This window comes from Podarcis cretensis, assembly GCF_951804945.1.
Source record: "Podarcis cretensis genome assembly, chromosome: 4".
In the NCBI taxonomy this organism is placed as follows: Eukaryota; Metazoa; Chordata; class Lepidosauria; order Squamata; family Lacertidae; genus Podarcis; species Podarcis cretensis.
The window spans coordinates 96,686,587-96,700,498 of NC_137173.1; the positions used below are offsets into that span (position 1 = coordinate 96,686,587).

Here is a 13,912-nt window from a genome sequence, read left to right on the forward strand (position 1 = left end):
GTATATAAATTCAATTAATTTATTTAATTGATTTTGAATTTAATTGATTAATTGATTAATTGAATTTAACCAAAGTCTGCCCCCACCCAAAGGAGCCCAGGGTGGCAAACACATTAAGCGATAAAATAATTGAAACATCTAAGAGCTTTAATACATTCATAAAATATGAGGTAGCTGACCAACAATGAATCAAACTGGATTATCTAAAAACACTTGGTTATTATTAGTGATTGTTTAACCCACGCTGTGCAGGAGGGTAATGGACTGTGGCTGAAATCTTAGGGAAACAAATGGGGTGGAGGTAAATGTTATGCGTTGGGAATTGCAAGCCCTGGCTAAGCCTTGGCATTGTCCCTGCTTCTCAGCAGACCTGTGAGCCTCCGGAGGCAAGAAGGCTGCTCGTACGCTGAGACACTGTTTGGAAATGGCCTGAAAGCAGGACAGGGTGTCAGTTGTGCACCTCTAGCCAAGCAGCGCACCATTGCTCTCTGGCAACCGAATGGCCTGAAAGCAGGACGGGGTGTCAGTTGTGCACCTCTAGCCAAGCAGCGCACCATTGCTCTCTGGCAACCGAAGGGAGCAGTAATTCTGGGCTCGGTGTGCATTGTGATCAGCTTCCTGCTGCACAGGAGGTGCCCTTGACGTGGAAGGTTGGCAACTCTCCCTGCCACCAACAGCGATCTTTGTGCTGCTCACCGCAGCCTGGTATTCTGAGGTTGAGAACAGGTGAAGTGGTTCCTAGCATGGAGATCAAGTGATGGGGGAAGCAGCCTGTGTTTAATGTCTGTATGCTGAAAGTGCAGAAGCAAGGTCTCTGCAAAAGCAAAGTGACCCAAAAGGTTAGATTAGGTTGCAACTTTGGTTGGTATCCAATGCTAGTTATCTACAGAGCAGGACCCAATGAAATTCATTGATTTCAGTGAGTCGTATGACTTGGCTAGCTTATGCCCACTTGCCACTTGGGAGTAAGCCCCAGCTGAGCTCAATGACTTTATGAGTAGCCGTGTCTAGGATTTGCACGTCGTTTCTGGTGAAATATGATAGCTGTGACTAACTCATCCCACTGATTTCAGCTGGAATGAACTATTACTTAGGCTGCAATCCTGTACAACCTTACCTGGGAACAAGCACCATCTTACTCTCATAGGCACATACTTCTGAGTAGACATTATAGGATTGTGCCTTTAGTCTGGATACAACCCACAGTAAAATCAGAGTTCAGAAATTATCCCATTCACAAGTGTTTCTAACAATCATTTGGTAGCAAGGTATACTTGCATAAAACTATGGGAAGCTGGGATGTTGAGTTTTCTTTGCTTAGTCTCTGGGACACGACTTACTCAGACGTATGGAAGCTTTGGCCCTCAATATGCTGCTAAACTACAGTACCCATCACCCCTGGCCATGCTTGGTGGGGCTGAAGGGAGGAGTTGTTCAGCAACATCATGAAGGCCTAAGGTGCCCCATGCCTGGACTGGATGGCCTTCAGAAACAGTACTGAAAACTATTGATCCAAATGCACCACAAAAATGTAGGCTTATATCCATTGCTGAATTAGGAAGCTCCCAGAATTACGTTCCTTCAAAAAGGGGGAGAAAAGATAACAAACCATATAATTAGAAGCTGAAACTGCTAATTTCAGGGTTGTAATTATGCATTGCTGAAACACAATTATGCATTGCTGAAACACAAATCACCAATATAGGTTGATTGTTTTAAACGACTGGTAACCTAAAGGGAAGCTGCACGTGTGCTTTCTATACCCAATCATTTGGAGGGAAGTGGTCCTCTTAATTCATATGTATTAACATGCAATGATTCCATTGTACATGCACTGTAGACAAAGAAACACTGGAAAGATAAAAGTTTCATATTCTAAGACAGTGTTTTCATGAGCAAAACGCTAACATTGGGAATAGAATGCACATGGTTAGGATGGTAATTAAATTGCATTTACAAAAAAAAAATTGTTTAAAAAAAATACACAGAACGTTGTACAATAAATCAAATAATGGATTTGATTTCTATAGAGCTAACTCAACAGAATGTATCTTTCTTATAAATGAGTAGTTTTGCACCACGATTGCAATTTACTCAGAACTGTTCATTGGAGTTGTCCTGAGGGTTATGAAGTCCGGGTCATCCAGACTCAGTGGACAGCATGCTGTAATTTATTTTCACAGTACAGTACTTTGCAGATAAAATTGCACGCCTCCACCTCAGTCTGAAAGTCAGTTTTATTGCAACGAAGTTGCTGGCTACTACTCAGAAGTCATCTTGTCTGCGTTCAGCAGATGAAGATACTGTTTTTAATCCTGTAACAGACCCTGGGACCTTACGGTGAAGGGCGGAAAATCAATCAATCAATCAATCAATCAATCAATCAATCAATCAAATCATGTCCATAAAGTGCATGTTTAGTCATTTTTTGCTGGGGGAAGATGTCCATACAGTTCCAGAAGTTATTAATGCCTTTTTAAGAGATAAGATAGTCGCAGCTGCTTGGACCATTCCATAAGAAATTCTCTGAAAACCTGTAAATTGTTCTAATTGTTGGCTAGTCTCAACTCTCCACATTTTAGTTAAAAGTTCCCAGACACTTTTGAAGGACACATTATGTGGATCCATTTCAGCCTGGCATCTGGCCTGGGTTTAGTCCTGAAACTACATTGGCTGTCCTGATGGACAACCTGTGCTGGGAGAAAAAGGAGAACCATGGTGACCTTTCTAATTCCCCTGGGCATCTCAGTGGTTTTTGATATCGTGGGCTAAGGTATCTTTCTGGACTGTCTAGGTTAGCAATTGGGAGTATAGAAAGCACCCGTGCAGCATACAAATGTGAAGCTATGGGCAATCCAAACTCGTTGGATAACTTTGGCTCAACCCAGAAGGAAAATACCCACACAACTTTTTTGGTAGCAAATACCAGAAGACATGTAAGAGCTGTGCACCATGGCATTTATGCTATGCAGTATAGAAGGACCAAATATTGCCTTCTGTGCTATTTCACATCTACCTCATAGACCTTTGTATGCATTCACCGTCTAGTCTTTTCCTTTTTTATCCTATCTGGGATCAGTTCTCATAGGGCAGAAGAATCTATTCAGCATATCCTGAGAGGTGTGGTGGCAATGGCGGGACTCAAATGTTCTCATTATTTCAATATTTATTATTACCATGTCCGTAATAAAACCAACCCGTATGTTACGCCATATTTAAATAACGCATTATCTTGCATTCTTGCTATTCGATTATTGCGAATGTATCTGTCATTATGGACACTTATGTGTTGCTTAATAGGTAGTTTGGGATTTGACAATATAACTCCATAATGTCCCTTTAATGACAGTTTGTTTCCACAGTGAGTTGGTTTGCTTTATTGTCTTGATTGGCTGTTTGAGCTTCAGGAGTAAGTGCTGGCAGTGTATGGGCTGAAGGCTGATATGCCTGCCAGAAGTAGCACAGCTGCAGAATTTATTAACAATGCTGGCCCCCATTAGCCTATTACACCTGGCAGGTGATGTAACATCCTTCACACCCTCCCAATAACTGATGGAACAGGTGTGAGGCATTTGGTCTAAGGTATACACAGTTCCCTGATGGGGCCTGACCTTTTGACATAGCAGGAGGGGGAAGTAATTTATCTTGCTTGTGCTATGTTACTCTGCTTAACGACTGCTCCACTGCTTTTTATTATGTATTCAAGCCTGCTACTTAATAAAAGCACTGAACTTCTTTCCGCTAGAGGCGTTATTGCCCCAAATCCAAAAGAACTATTGCATTTGGCAAAACAACATCTTGTTCTGCCTCAGGTCTCTTGGCCTCAGTCAGGTTGTGAAGCTCACTGGGTGACCTTAGCTAGTCACTGTTTCTCAGCATCTACTGCCTCACTGGATATGTGAGAGGACAGAATTTGGTTTAGTCTGACATATACCAGCCTGAGCTCTTCCAAAGCAAATGGAATAAAGACAGACACACCCAACGTACGAAGCACAAAATGCCACAATGGGCCAAACATGCAACACGTAAAACCTAGCACATCATCACCAACACCAGCTTCAAAAATGAATGCTTGAGTAGTGTAGAACCATGCTCTGCTTTTTTAAAGTTAGGACCATCCTCTCTCCACACAGGAAAAACCCAGGCAGGGCAGGGGAGAGAGTGGCAAAATGAATGGCCTTTTTTTCTGTTCTGATTGATTCCTTTCCTTTAGGAATTGTGCCTTGATTAGTAAAATAAAGAAGTAGTTTCATTATGTGAATGGTAAAATGGACTTGATGAGTCACAGATATCCCTATAATTTATGAGAGCATTCTTCAATGTGGCTAATTTAATCTGTTATTGAAGAAAAACCATTCATTAAAACAGCTGCCAGCAAACTATTCCTTTGAGGACTCCATCATAAAAACATCCAAAGAAAAACGAAAGCCTCAAGGCAAGTGATATGTAAAACAGATGTAAAAAGAACTCCTGGGTTGTGGGTTGTTTTTTTTTACATCAGCATTGAAATGATACCCCCCCCCCCAATTTTTTTGTTTTTGTTTTAAATAAATCACTATCCCATCCTATAATGTTATACATTCCAGTATACATTAAAGCACCCTTTATTTCATGGCTCAGTTATTAGATAACCTATAATAAGAGCAATAAAACACAACATGGTGCAGTTACCACAGCTGCTTAGCAAGGATTTGTAAGTGTGAACCAGCCCTTATTGTTCATGGCTTGCTGTGTTCTTGTGGAAAAATAAGCCATAGCCGGCTTATGGGTGTCAATGGTCTTTGATCAAAACCTTGCAGAACAGATGCTCCCAAACATCTTTAATGTTTGAATCACTGGAAGGGCAAAAGAGCTCACGCTCTTTCTCAATGGCCTAGTGAAAACACTGGATGCAGCTCTCCTCCAAAGCCTACATTCACCAAGGATGCCAAAATAAAATGTCATCCAGTTGAGATCAAGCTTTAGAGAGAGATTTTTATTGCTAGGGGGAGAAAGACTTACAATGTGTTAGGGCCTACACAGTACCGGTATGTGATGCTGATGTAACCAATTGGCCATGCTTAGGAGCCGTGCAACGTAGAATCAGTTAGAAAAGGTCCTTGTGTAAATTGCGTGTAAGGGGCTACCACATTGAAGGGGCTGCTCTCCCTGACACCCACACACTGGGCAGGGAGCATGCATAGTCTTCCACAATAACTAGAACTCCAGTGGCACAGATTTCCAGCTTGCATAGAAAGTCTACAGGCATTGAGATTTGAATGCATGGGGTTTCCATACATGGTCTGTGGACATCTGTGTTGCAGTTCAGTGAAGTGCTGGGGACAGCCCAGCAATGCAGCCCTGCTGTGGCCTAAGTTGTCCAGAAATGGCTGTGGTCCTGAGGAATGACAACATGTCTTAAATACAGAGGCACGGAAATCTCTGAAAAGGTATCTCTGCCTGACAGAACACAATGCATGCCTGGTAGACTGTGTGCAGCAAAGTACATATAATAAAATATCACCTTCTGGTGTGGTTTTCGGTATTCTGACTATTTTTACCCATCCTTGTAGAATTATATTTCACTTTGAAAAGAGCTTCTAATTGGCTTTTCTCCTTCCCCACTGCTGAGAAATCTCCCCAGAGCAGTCTGTTATGTACATACTTTGAAATTCGGCGCTTCCTTTGAAAAATGTATTATTCCCTAGTCACACTTGATCTTTAGTAATCTTTATTGGAAAGATTCAGGGGGAAATCAATTTCAAACAACATTGATATGAGAGACAAGTAACAAATAAAATAACTGTACAACCACTTCTTTTTCCAGTGTTACTGAAACACTATTCTATGTGGATTATTTTTAGGATTGTATATGAACTAATAGGCTTTACTATGCACTAAGTGGTAATTTTAATGGCTGTATCGCAATAAACCTCAAGCTCACACACTTCCACCCCCAGAACAATCATGGAGAAACTGGAAAACTTTACTTCCATTTTTGGAACCACCAGGGTTTAGCATTCTGTCCAAACCCTAAACTTTGGTTAATTTTAACTATGGCCTGTGAAGGAAAGCCAGTTCCATAGCCCATGCTATTAATTTGGCTTGTTTCAAACAAACAATAGTTAGGGTTCATGACAATTTGTCTGGTTCACATGAAACAAGCTTCACTTAATAAAAAATGGGAGCAAGAGCATACCGTCACCTTTGTTCTAATCACAACCATGATTTATCTCAGAATTTCTGGATTCAAGCAGGATCTTATTTTTAAAAATCTTTTATATCTTTAGTTTAATAAGTTCCACATATCAGCGAACTTTCTCTACTCTTTATCACTAGTGGAGTTAAGCTGTTTGCATGCACTAAGACTGACGAAAGAGAGAAAAGAATTCATGTTTACAATTCTATACAATTGTAAATCCATGAGTTTTAAATAAAACACAGTGCAAGCTGAGTCCCAATCCTGAGTCCCTAGCTGAGTGTTTGCATGATCATTGTATCGGCAGTAGATTTTAATGGAGATGAGCTGAAACTTTCCAAGCCAAATATATGTATCCACCAGGGTGTCCAGTCCCTGCTGCTGCTTCTCTCACAATCACCACCTTAGCTCACATTAGTATTTATTTCAGCTGCCATACTACTCTTTGCAGAGGTCCTGCCTAAAGCATAACTCATTCATTGCCTACTCAGCCCAGTGATTACCCGAAGACCTCTATCCCACAGGTGAGCAACCTACAACCCTCAACCTCATTTTGTGCACTCCATCACTTCCTGAAATCGACCCTTTTCTGCCATCCCATTAGACTTCCTTCCTGTTTGTTTCCTTCTTACTTTCCCTGATTTTTTTTAAAAAGTGTTTCCTCCTGATTCCTTTCATTGCAGGTTCAGTGCAATTGGAAGGGGAATATAATTTGATAAGAATAAATTGATGCCTTAAAAAATGGTTTGTCCTGGTTGTATGGCTTAAGGAAAATACCTCCCCTTCCCTGCTGCCATGGGTTTGCATAGGGCACCCATGTCAAAAAGGAATTACTTGCACTTGCTTTCCGGAATAGGAGCTGTATCAATTACTCTGTTTAATAATAATAATAATAATAATAATAATAATAATAAAATTTTGTATTCATTTGAAAGTAACCCCATCAAACTCAGTGGAGCTTACTTCTGAGTAGAGCGGAATAGGATTGGGAATTCTGAGACAGCCACAGAAGCAGAGCAGTCTTTATTCTTGATTAGTTAACCCAGGATATTTTTGTCTCTCTCTGCCCATCATTGGTTCTGTCCATGCTCACTGCAGGAATGTGGCTTCCCCCTGCCCCCTGACAGATTACCTCTGAGCAACTGTAGCCCTGGAAAGAAAATAGTTTGCTAACCCCTGCTCTAGCTTGTGATGCTGCAGACTGTGTTGGCATGACCACTGTCTCCTCCTCTGTGTGTCTGGGGAGAGGATGTGGTTGCATGGTAGAATTCTGTGGATGCCCCCAATCTGTCCCATGATCAATCCATCATTGCTTTATTTACGTTTCTTTTAATTGCCTGGGAACTGCAGAAGGTCAATATGCTGACCTGTCCACGTTGCCATTAGGCCGAATAAGATGGTTGGCTTTGGACACAATTGAAAGAGTGCCACTCACACACAGATACCCAAACAATATTGTACTTTCTGCCTCACCTAGTGCTGCTCCTATTATTTCCAGTGTAACAGTAAAATGATGAAAGGGAGGAAGCCCTTATGTGGTAACTGTCTCGTGATTTCGGTTCTGACCCACTGATTCCCATGGGACTTAAAACACAACTCAAGTTATCTGGACTGGACCCACTGAGCTGAGATGTTGTCTTAGTTCTATAATGACTCATTTACAGACACAAGTATTCGGATTTTAAGCACGGGTGTGTGAATTGTTTCAGAATGAACAGGAACCAGTGGAACCACAGTCAAGAATAGCCAAGATACACTTTCACTACAATCCTATGTGTGTTTACTCAGAAAAATAAGCTGTACTGTTTTCAGTGAGACTCACTCCTAAGTAAGCAGACAGAGGACTGCAGTCTTAGACGTTTTCTTACTGATAATGCACACACACATATTCTAGGCAGAAGCCTCCATGCTCTTCCTTCTTTTTAGAAGTAGTGTTATAGTTTCATTTTTTCACATCTTCAAATGTCTACCATTTTTTTATTATTCTTGGAGTTCTTTACTCATCCTAAAAAGCATATGATTTTCAAAGATAAATGAATGCAGCTGATCCATCGTCCTGAACTGTCTTCAGTCAAAATTAGTAGGCCCATGATGCTGTAAGGGAAAGAAAATGCCCATTAGAAACTGAAAATGTGTACAGCCTTATCAAGTCAACCATTTCAGACCAATGTGGTAAGTTTCTCTAAATACAGAGCTATTTCAGCTCCATATTATTTGAGGTATTCCAGATACTGATTGTATTTTAAATGTAGTTCTTAACATTCACTGGTGTTCAGGGATTGAAGGATCTGTCAGTTTCATATCTCTCAGTTTATCATTTTTCCAATCTTAAATTCAGTTCAGCAGTTTGCACCTTAAAATTATCATGACAGTTTGCCAGCATTTTACTGTGAATTTCTCATAATTCACACATTTTTGCACAGTTGTGACTAACGTACCCAAATTTTGCAAGCCATTCCCCCTAAAATAATGCATGTTAATATGTTATCTTAACGAATGCATTCATTTTAATGTGCATTTTTACCTAATATATGCATTTTGTAAACATTGTCTGGTTAGAGAACGGTATCACAAAATTTGGATAAGTGTGAATTTAGAAGGGTAACTGTGTCTCGGTTTGCATGTTGTTTCAGAAAGCATGGGTTTGATATATTTCTCTTTACACGCAAACTGAACTGAATTTTCTCCCTACCGGTGTTGTGACTATCAAGCAGGAAAACATATATTTGGAACATTCAAGAAATGCATTTTGGACTTCTGCATCCACCAAATCCTACAATCTACAGCATCGTAAACAGGAACTGAACTGAAGTGTTTCAGAGGTACTTTGAACTCCATGCCTCCCTGGTTGTTGTTAACAACTGAACCTTCAAGCAGGTGCCCTCCAGTACAACTTACATTTAACTCTGGAATAGCATGGTTCACAATGCACCGTGTTCTTGTAAATCCAAATGCTATCTCCCGCCTTCACGTTTTCCAAAGGCGCTTTGCAGATTTCGCACTAGGAACACACAGAGTTAAACAAAAACCATTAGTTGTTATTATTTATTTCATCAATTCTGAGTCAGATACCAACCAGGATGAAGGCTTTAGAAAGCTTGTTGAAAAAGTGAGAGCACCTTTAGCTAGTGCCAAAAAGACAACAGAGAAGGTGCCTGCCTGATATGAAGTGGGAGGGAGTTCCAAAGGGCAGGTGCTGCCCAGCTTCAGCATTGTGCAGGACACACCTCCTGACAAGGTGGCATCTGCAGGAGCACAGGGACCAGCTGGGCACGCAGGAAATGATGCAATCTTTTAGGCATCTTGTTCCCAAAGCTCCGCAAGGCTTTGTACACCAAGACCTTGAACCCAGTCCAGTAGCTAATCAGCAGCCGTGTTATGAAAATGCCTGATAGCAAGTCATCTTTAATATACGTTACGGTGTGCAAAGCATGGAAGACTCACTAACATTTCAGTACAACTGAACTTAAGATCTCAGAGAAATTCCGCCTCAGGGTTGTTTTCCCCCTGTACAAATATAGTTTTCTTTATTCTTTGGCTGTCATAAGGAGAATGCAGGATCTGTTTAAATGCCATATTCCCATGTTTTTCCCCCTTCCTCACTGCACACCGATGCTACATTCTCTTATAACTTGGTTCTACAGAAGGAAAATCAGTGTAGCAGCTTCAGGGCTAGTATACTCCCTCCGCTGTTATGGGTGCTTCCTCCAATCTGTCCCATGATGACTCCATTGTTATCTCCACAAGAGCAGCAAGAGCAGTGAATATTTCCACCTGTGGACCTCCCTTTCCATGAGACAAAGAGGGAGATCTGCCCTATCCTATCATCCTTGGGTGCCCTTCCAGGGACCATAGGGTTGCTCTCTAATTTGATTTAAAACCCGGTGCTTTGGTCAAAATTCACAATCGTCATACTACAAATCCATGCATATTTAACGACAGTTGGGTGAAAGACATGTTCCTACCTTGAAGCAAGTTGCATGACAGCAAATCTGCAAGGCATCAAGAATCATCTTTGTGTCTGTGCCCAAGGGCTTCCGGCAGTAAGTGCACATTTCTTTTTCAATAACGGCCCTGTATAAAAACAGGATTCATTGAGTGCATACTGTACTACAGTACTGGAAGGTTTCACTGTGCAAATATTCTCACTTTTCCATGCCTGCGTGAAGCTGTGACCTTCTCACCATGGCTCGATGTGCAAAGAGCGGGCTAGAACCGGTTTCAAGATTGGGTTGTCTGAAGGCATAAAGGCGCAAGTCACCTGGGCAAACCCATGAAGGGGAGCTGCATAACTGCACTGCTAAGCTCTTGCACAGCTCTCATTCATTCAGCAAGGTTGCCAAAGCACAGAGAAACAGATCACTTGGAAGAGCTGTTGCTAAACAGTGAATCTCCCAAGGCAGGTATGGGGAACCTGTGGACCTCCAGATATTGATGGAATCTGACCCATCAGCCTCAGCTAGCATGGTCCATTGTTTAGGGATAATGGCAGCTGCGGTACAGTAACATCAAGCGACAACTTAAATGTATGAATGGACTGACACGAATCTAACACTACAGACAAATTTTCATATTCATCTTAGTAGTCATACCTTTTCAGTTAAATCAATTCACCCACTCTACAGCTAGCAATCTAGCATAGAGTGTAGAGAAATCAAGTAAAGAACGTGGACATGTGAACGAGAAAAGCTTTCAGGTAATAAGTGTAAAAACTTGGGTATGGGGCAAAGCAGACAAAATGTTTCTCACTTTGATGTAAAGAGACAGTAGGAACATTCTACCATATGTGGTAGCCTTGTAGGGTTATTAAAGACTACTGGGAATTAATCCATAACGAACCGAAAAAAATGTTTAAAAGATCCTTTACTAAAAACCCAGAAGCTTATCTTCTGGGTATAATAACGTCAGAAGTCTCAAAAGAAGCAGCAGCAAGTGAGTCTATTGCAACTGCAGCCACGTGGATTTTACTTGCACAAAAGTGGAGAACAGACGCAGTTCCAGCAAAGGAGGAGTGGCATCATAAATGGCTGGAATATGCGGAACTAGCGGGTATGACTAATAGAATAAGAAACAGAGATTTAAAAGAACTTAAAGAGGATTGGATGTTATCTATAGACTATATGAAAAAGTATTATAGTAAGACAATGAACCTAGCGGAATGAGTATAATTCAGCAGTGTAAGTTATAACATGAGATAAAGAGAAGGAGAGAGGAAAATTTAGAACAAGACAATGCAGATAGGTTGGGAACAGAGAGGAAACTTGGGGAAGGGAAGTATATGAAAAGAAGTTTTCTTATCATTCTTTTTTGAACGCAACCGTTGTACTAATGTGGATCTACTAATGAAGAACTGCAGCAGAAAAGCAAATAATAGATGATAGATAAATGATAGCTAGATAGATGATAGAGATAGATAGATAGATGATAGATAGATGATAGATAGATAGATAGATAGATAGATAGATAGATAGATAGATAGATATAGATCGATATAGATCGATAGATAGATGTTTCTCTCTTTGCTTTCTTCCTCTATATTTCTTCATTCTACAGTGTTCAGTATATATACCCACCTATCAGAAGTAGAATAAACAGTTTTGATAGATTTTCCAGGGATGTTGTCTTCATAAGCATCATGGGGAAATCTGCTGTGATACAAGGAACATAAGGCGAGCGATGAACAATAGGGTTTTGTTTTTTTAAAAAACGCTTTTCAAGTTTGCACTCCGACAAAGAGAGTATATCATCAATCAACATCAAAGCCATCCACAGAGACTTGAGGGCAGACTTCAAAAATATACAGATATACAAGAAACAGTTTTAAAAGAACAGTTGGGGGAGGAGGGCAAGATGAGACTTGTATTGCATTATACAAAAAGGGCACAACACTTGCTTTTGCATGGCTCCCATTATTCAGTAGGGCTCATGCAGAATGAGGATTTTGCCCCCAAGGGGCTTATATCTTAAGAGCATGCTTAAGCACTTGATATTTTAGAAGTAATGGATTTCTAAAATAACAGAAAAGCACACAATAGTGTCAGATATAGATGTCATATGTGAAACCATTCAGCAGAATGAAGACAGATAAGGCACAAGGTGAAATAAGAAAACATAAAAATGTGCTATTTTATGTTTTGCAACACTGTTCATTTATGACTCTCAGAAATTTATTGCAGGGCCAGAAAAGAGTCAATAGAAATGCTGCAATCATTGTTTACATGTCTGCAGTCCCAGCCAGGCCAGCAAAACCAGAAGATTTATGATACCCCTGATGGGTTCAACAAACATGACTGCATTCATCTTTGTAGGTCAATGCATGTCTCCCTCCATAAATCCTAATTATTATCTGGTGTTTACATGCATGTATACATTCTCTCTCTCTCCACATAGATCCCACATTAAGCATGCTAAACCTCTATTGGAATCAATGAGCTGAGCTGAGCTGTGTATTGTGGCTGTAGTCTGGTAATATCAATAGCCCTTTCCAGCCATTTTGTTTTAATCCCTTATCACTTGCATTTAATTTCGCATTTTATTCTGGGATGCCAGAAAACCATATATTGTATTAGATTATCATTCATTCTATGCGTTCAAGAAACCAGAAAGTTAGCCATGCCATAGCTGGGGTGGGGGTGGGGGGAAATAACATTGTTTGTGTTTAAACAAATCATGTTTAAACTGTTATTTTTGGAATTAGTACACGAGGAAGTATTTCTGGAAAAATACGCCGTGTATTTTTCAGGTACCTATTCTCATATGTCCTTGTGTACACAATTGTGTCCTTTGGACTTGAGTAACTGCTTGAGGCAATACAGCTGAAACACATACAAAAAATGGGGAGAATTTCATTCTCTAAAAATAAACATACAAAAGCAGTAAGAAAAAGCAATGTCATAAGAACAGAACAAGAGATCCCTGATGCATCAAGCCAGAGGCCTGTCTTGTTCCAGCACCCTGGTTCAGAGTGCCCAACCTGATTTAGTTGGACAGGGACACAATAGCTCTCTCCTGCCATTATTTTCAGCAACGGGGGTTTGGAGGCAGGCTGACCCTGTTGCTGGGGGGGGGGTAGCTTATAACCACTGTGACTAGTTGCCATTGCCTCAGCCTTTAAACTTGCTGGACATCACCATAGCTTGGGTAGCAAATTCCATAATTAACACTGCATGGTGTAAATAACTGCATTTCCATTTGTCTGGCCCAAATCTCCTGCTATTCCATTTCAGTGGATGGCCCCAGGTTTCTTAAGAGAAAGGAAGGGAAGCTTTTCTCCAGCCACCTTCATGATGCCACCTGCAAAATACTACAGGTTCCATTGTTCACTGTTTAGGCCCTGGTCTTGACCACATTTTTGAAACACTGGATTGATACGGACAGATGTTTAACAAATGGTAACAACACAGGGCACACATATTTGTTTAGAAAGCTGTTCCTGTTTCAGGTTTTACCTGATGAAGAGAAGTTGGTTTTTTAAAAATCACAATTCTGTGTAGGATCACAGGCGAATATAATCCTAAACTCATTGGAACAAAGCAAGAATACAGAGTTCCAAGGTGGTAGAATGGACGGTAACACTTCATACTGTGGCCAGAAAGAACCATGGAAAGGGGAGCTTCTGAGAGAAGCAGTTTGTTCTCCGATGCCTGCCCAAGCAATTCTTTTAAATAAAGGGGGTGGTTTGTACATGCAGAACGCTTCTCTTCCCTGAGATTTACAGACGGGCAAAGCTACGTG

General features: G+C 40.7%; 1 protein-coding gene and 1 long non-coding RNA gene across 2 annotated transcripts in view; both read right to left on the reverse strand.

Moving 5' to 3' along the window:
• LOC307214462 overlaps window positions 1-13,912 on the reverse strand; it is a 240,621-nt gene that overhangs the window by 162,476 nt on the left and 64,233 nt on the right. The gene's annotated exons all lie outside the window — the stretch shown is intronic.
• SCEL (sciellin) overlaps window positions 5,694-13,912 on the reverse strand; it is a 54,087-nt gene continuing 45,868 nt past the window's right edge. Inside the window, exons 19-23 of the mRNA XM_079972151.1 lie at window positions 12,925-12,993; window positions 11,752-11,826; window positions 10,144-10,252; window positions 9,077-9,179; window positions 5,694-8,272 (exon numbers count right to left, since the gene is read on the reverse strand). Coding sequence (XP_079828277.1) covers window positions 8,256-8,272; window positions 9,077-9,179; window positions 10,144-10,252; window positions 11,752-11,826; window positions 12,925-12,993 — 373 coding nt within the window. The 3' untranslated portion in view covers window positions 5,694-8,255. The remainder of the gene's footprint in view (window positions 8,273-9,076; window positions 9,180-10,143; window positions 10,253-11,751; window positions 11,827-12,924; window positions 12,994-13,912) is intronic.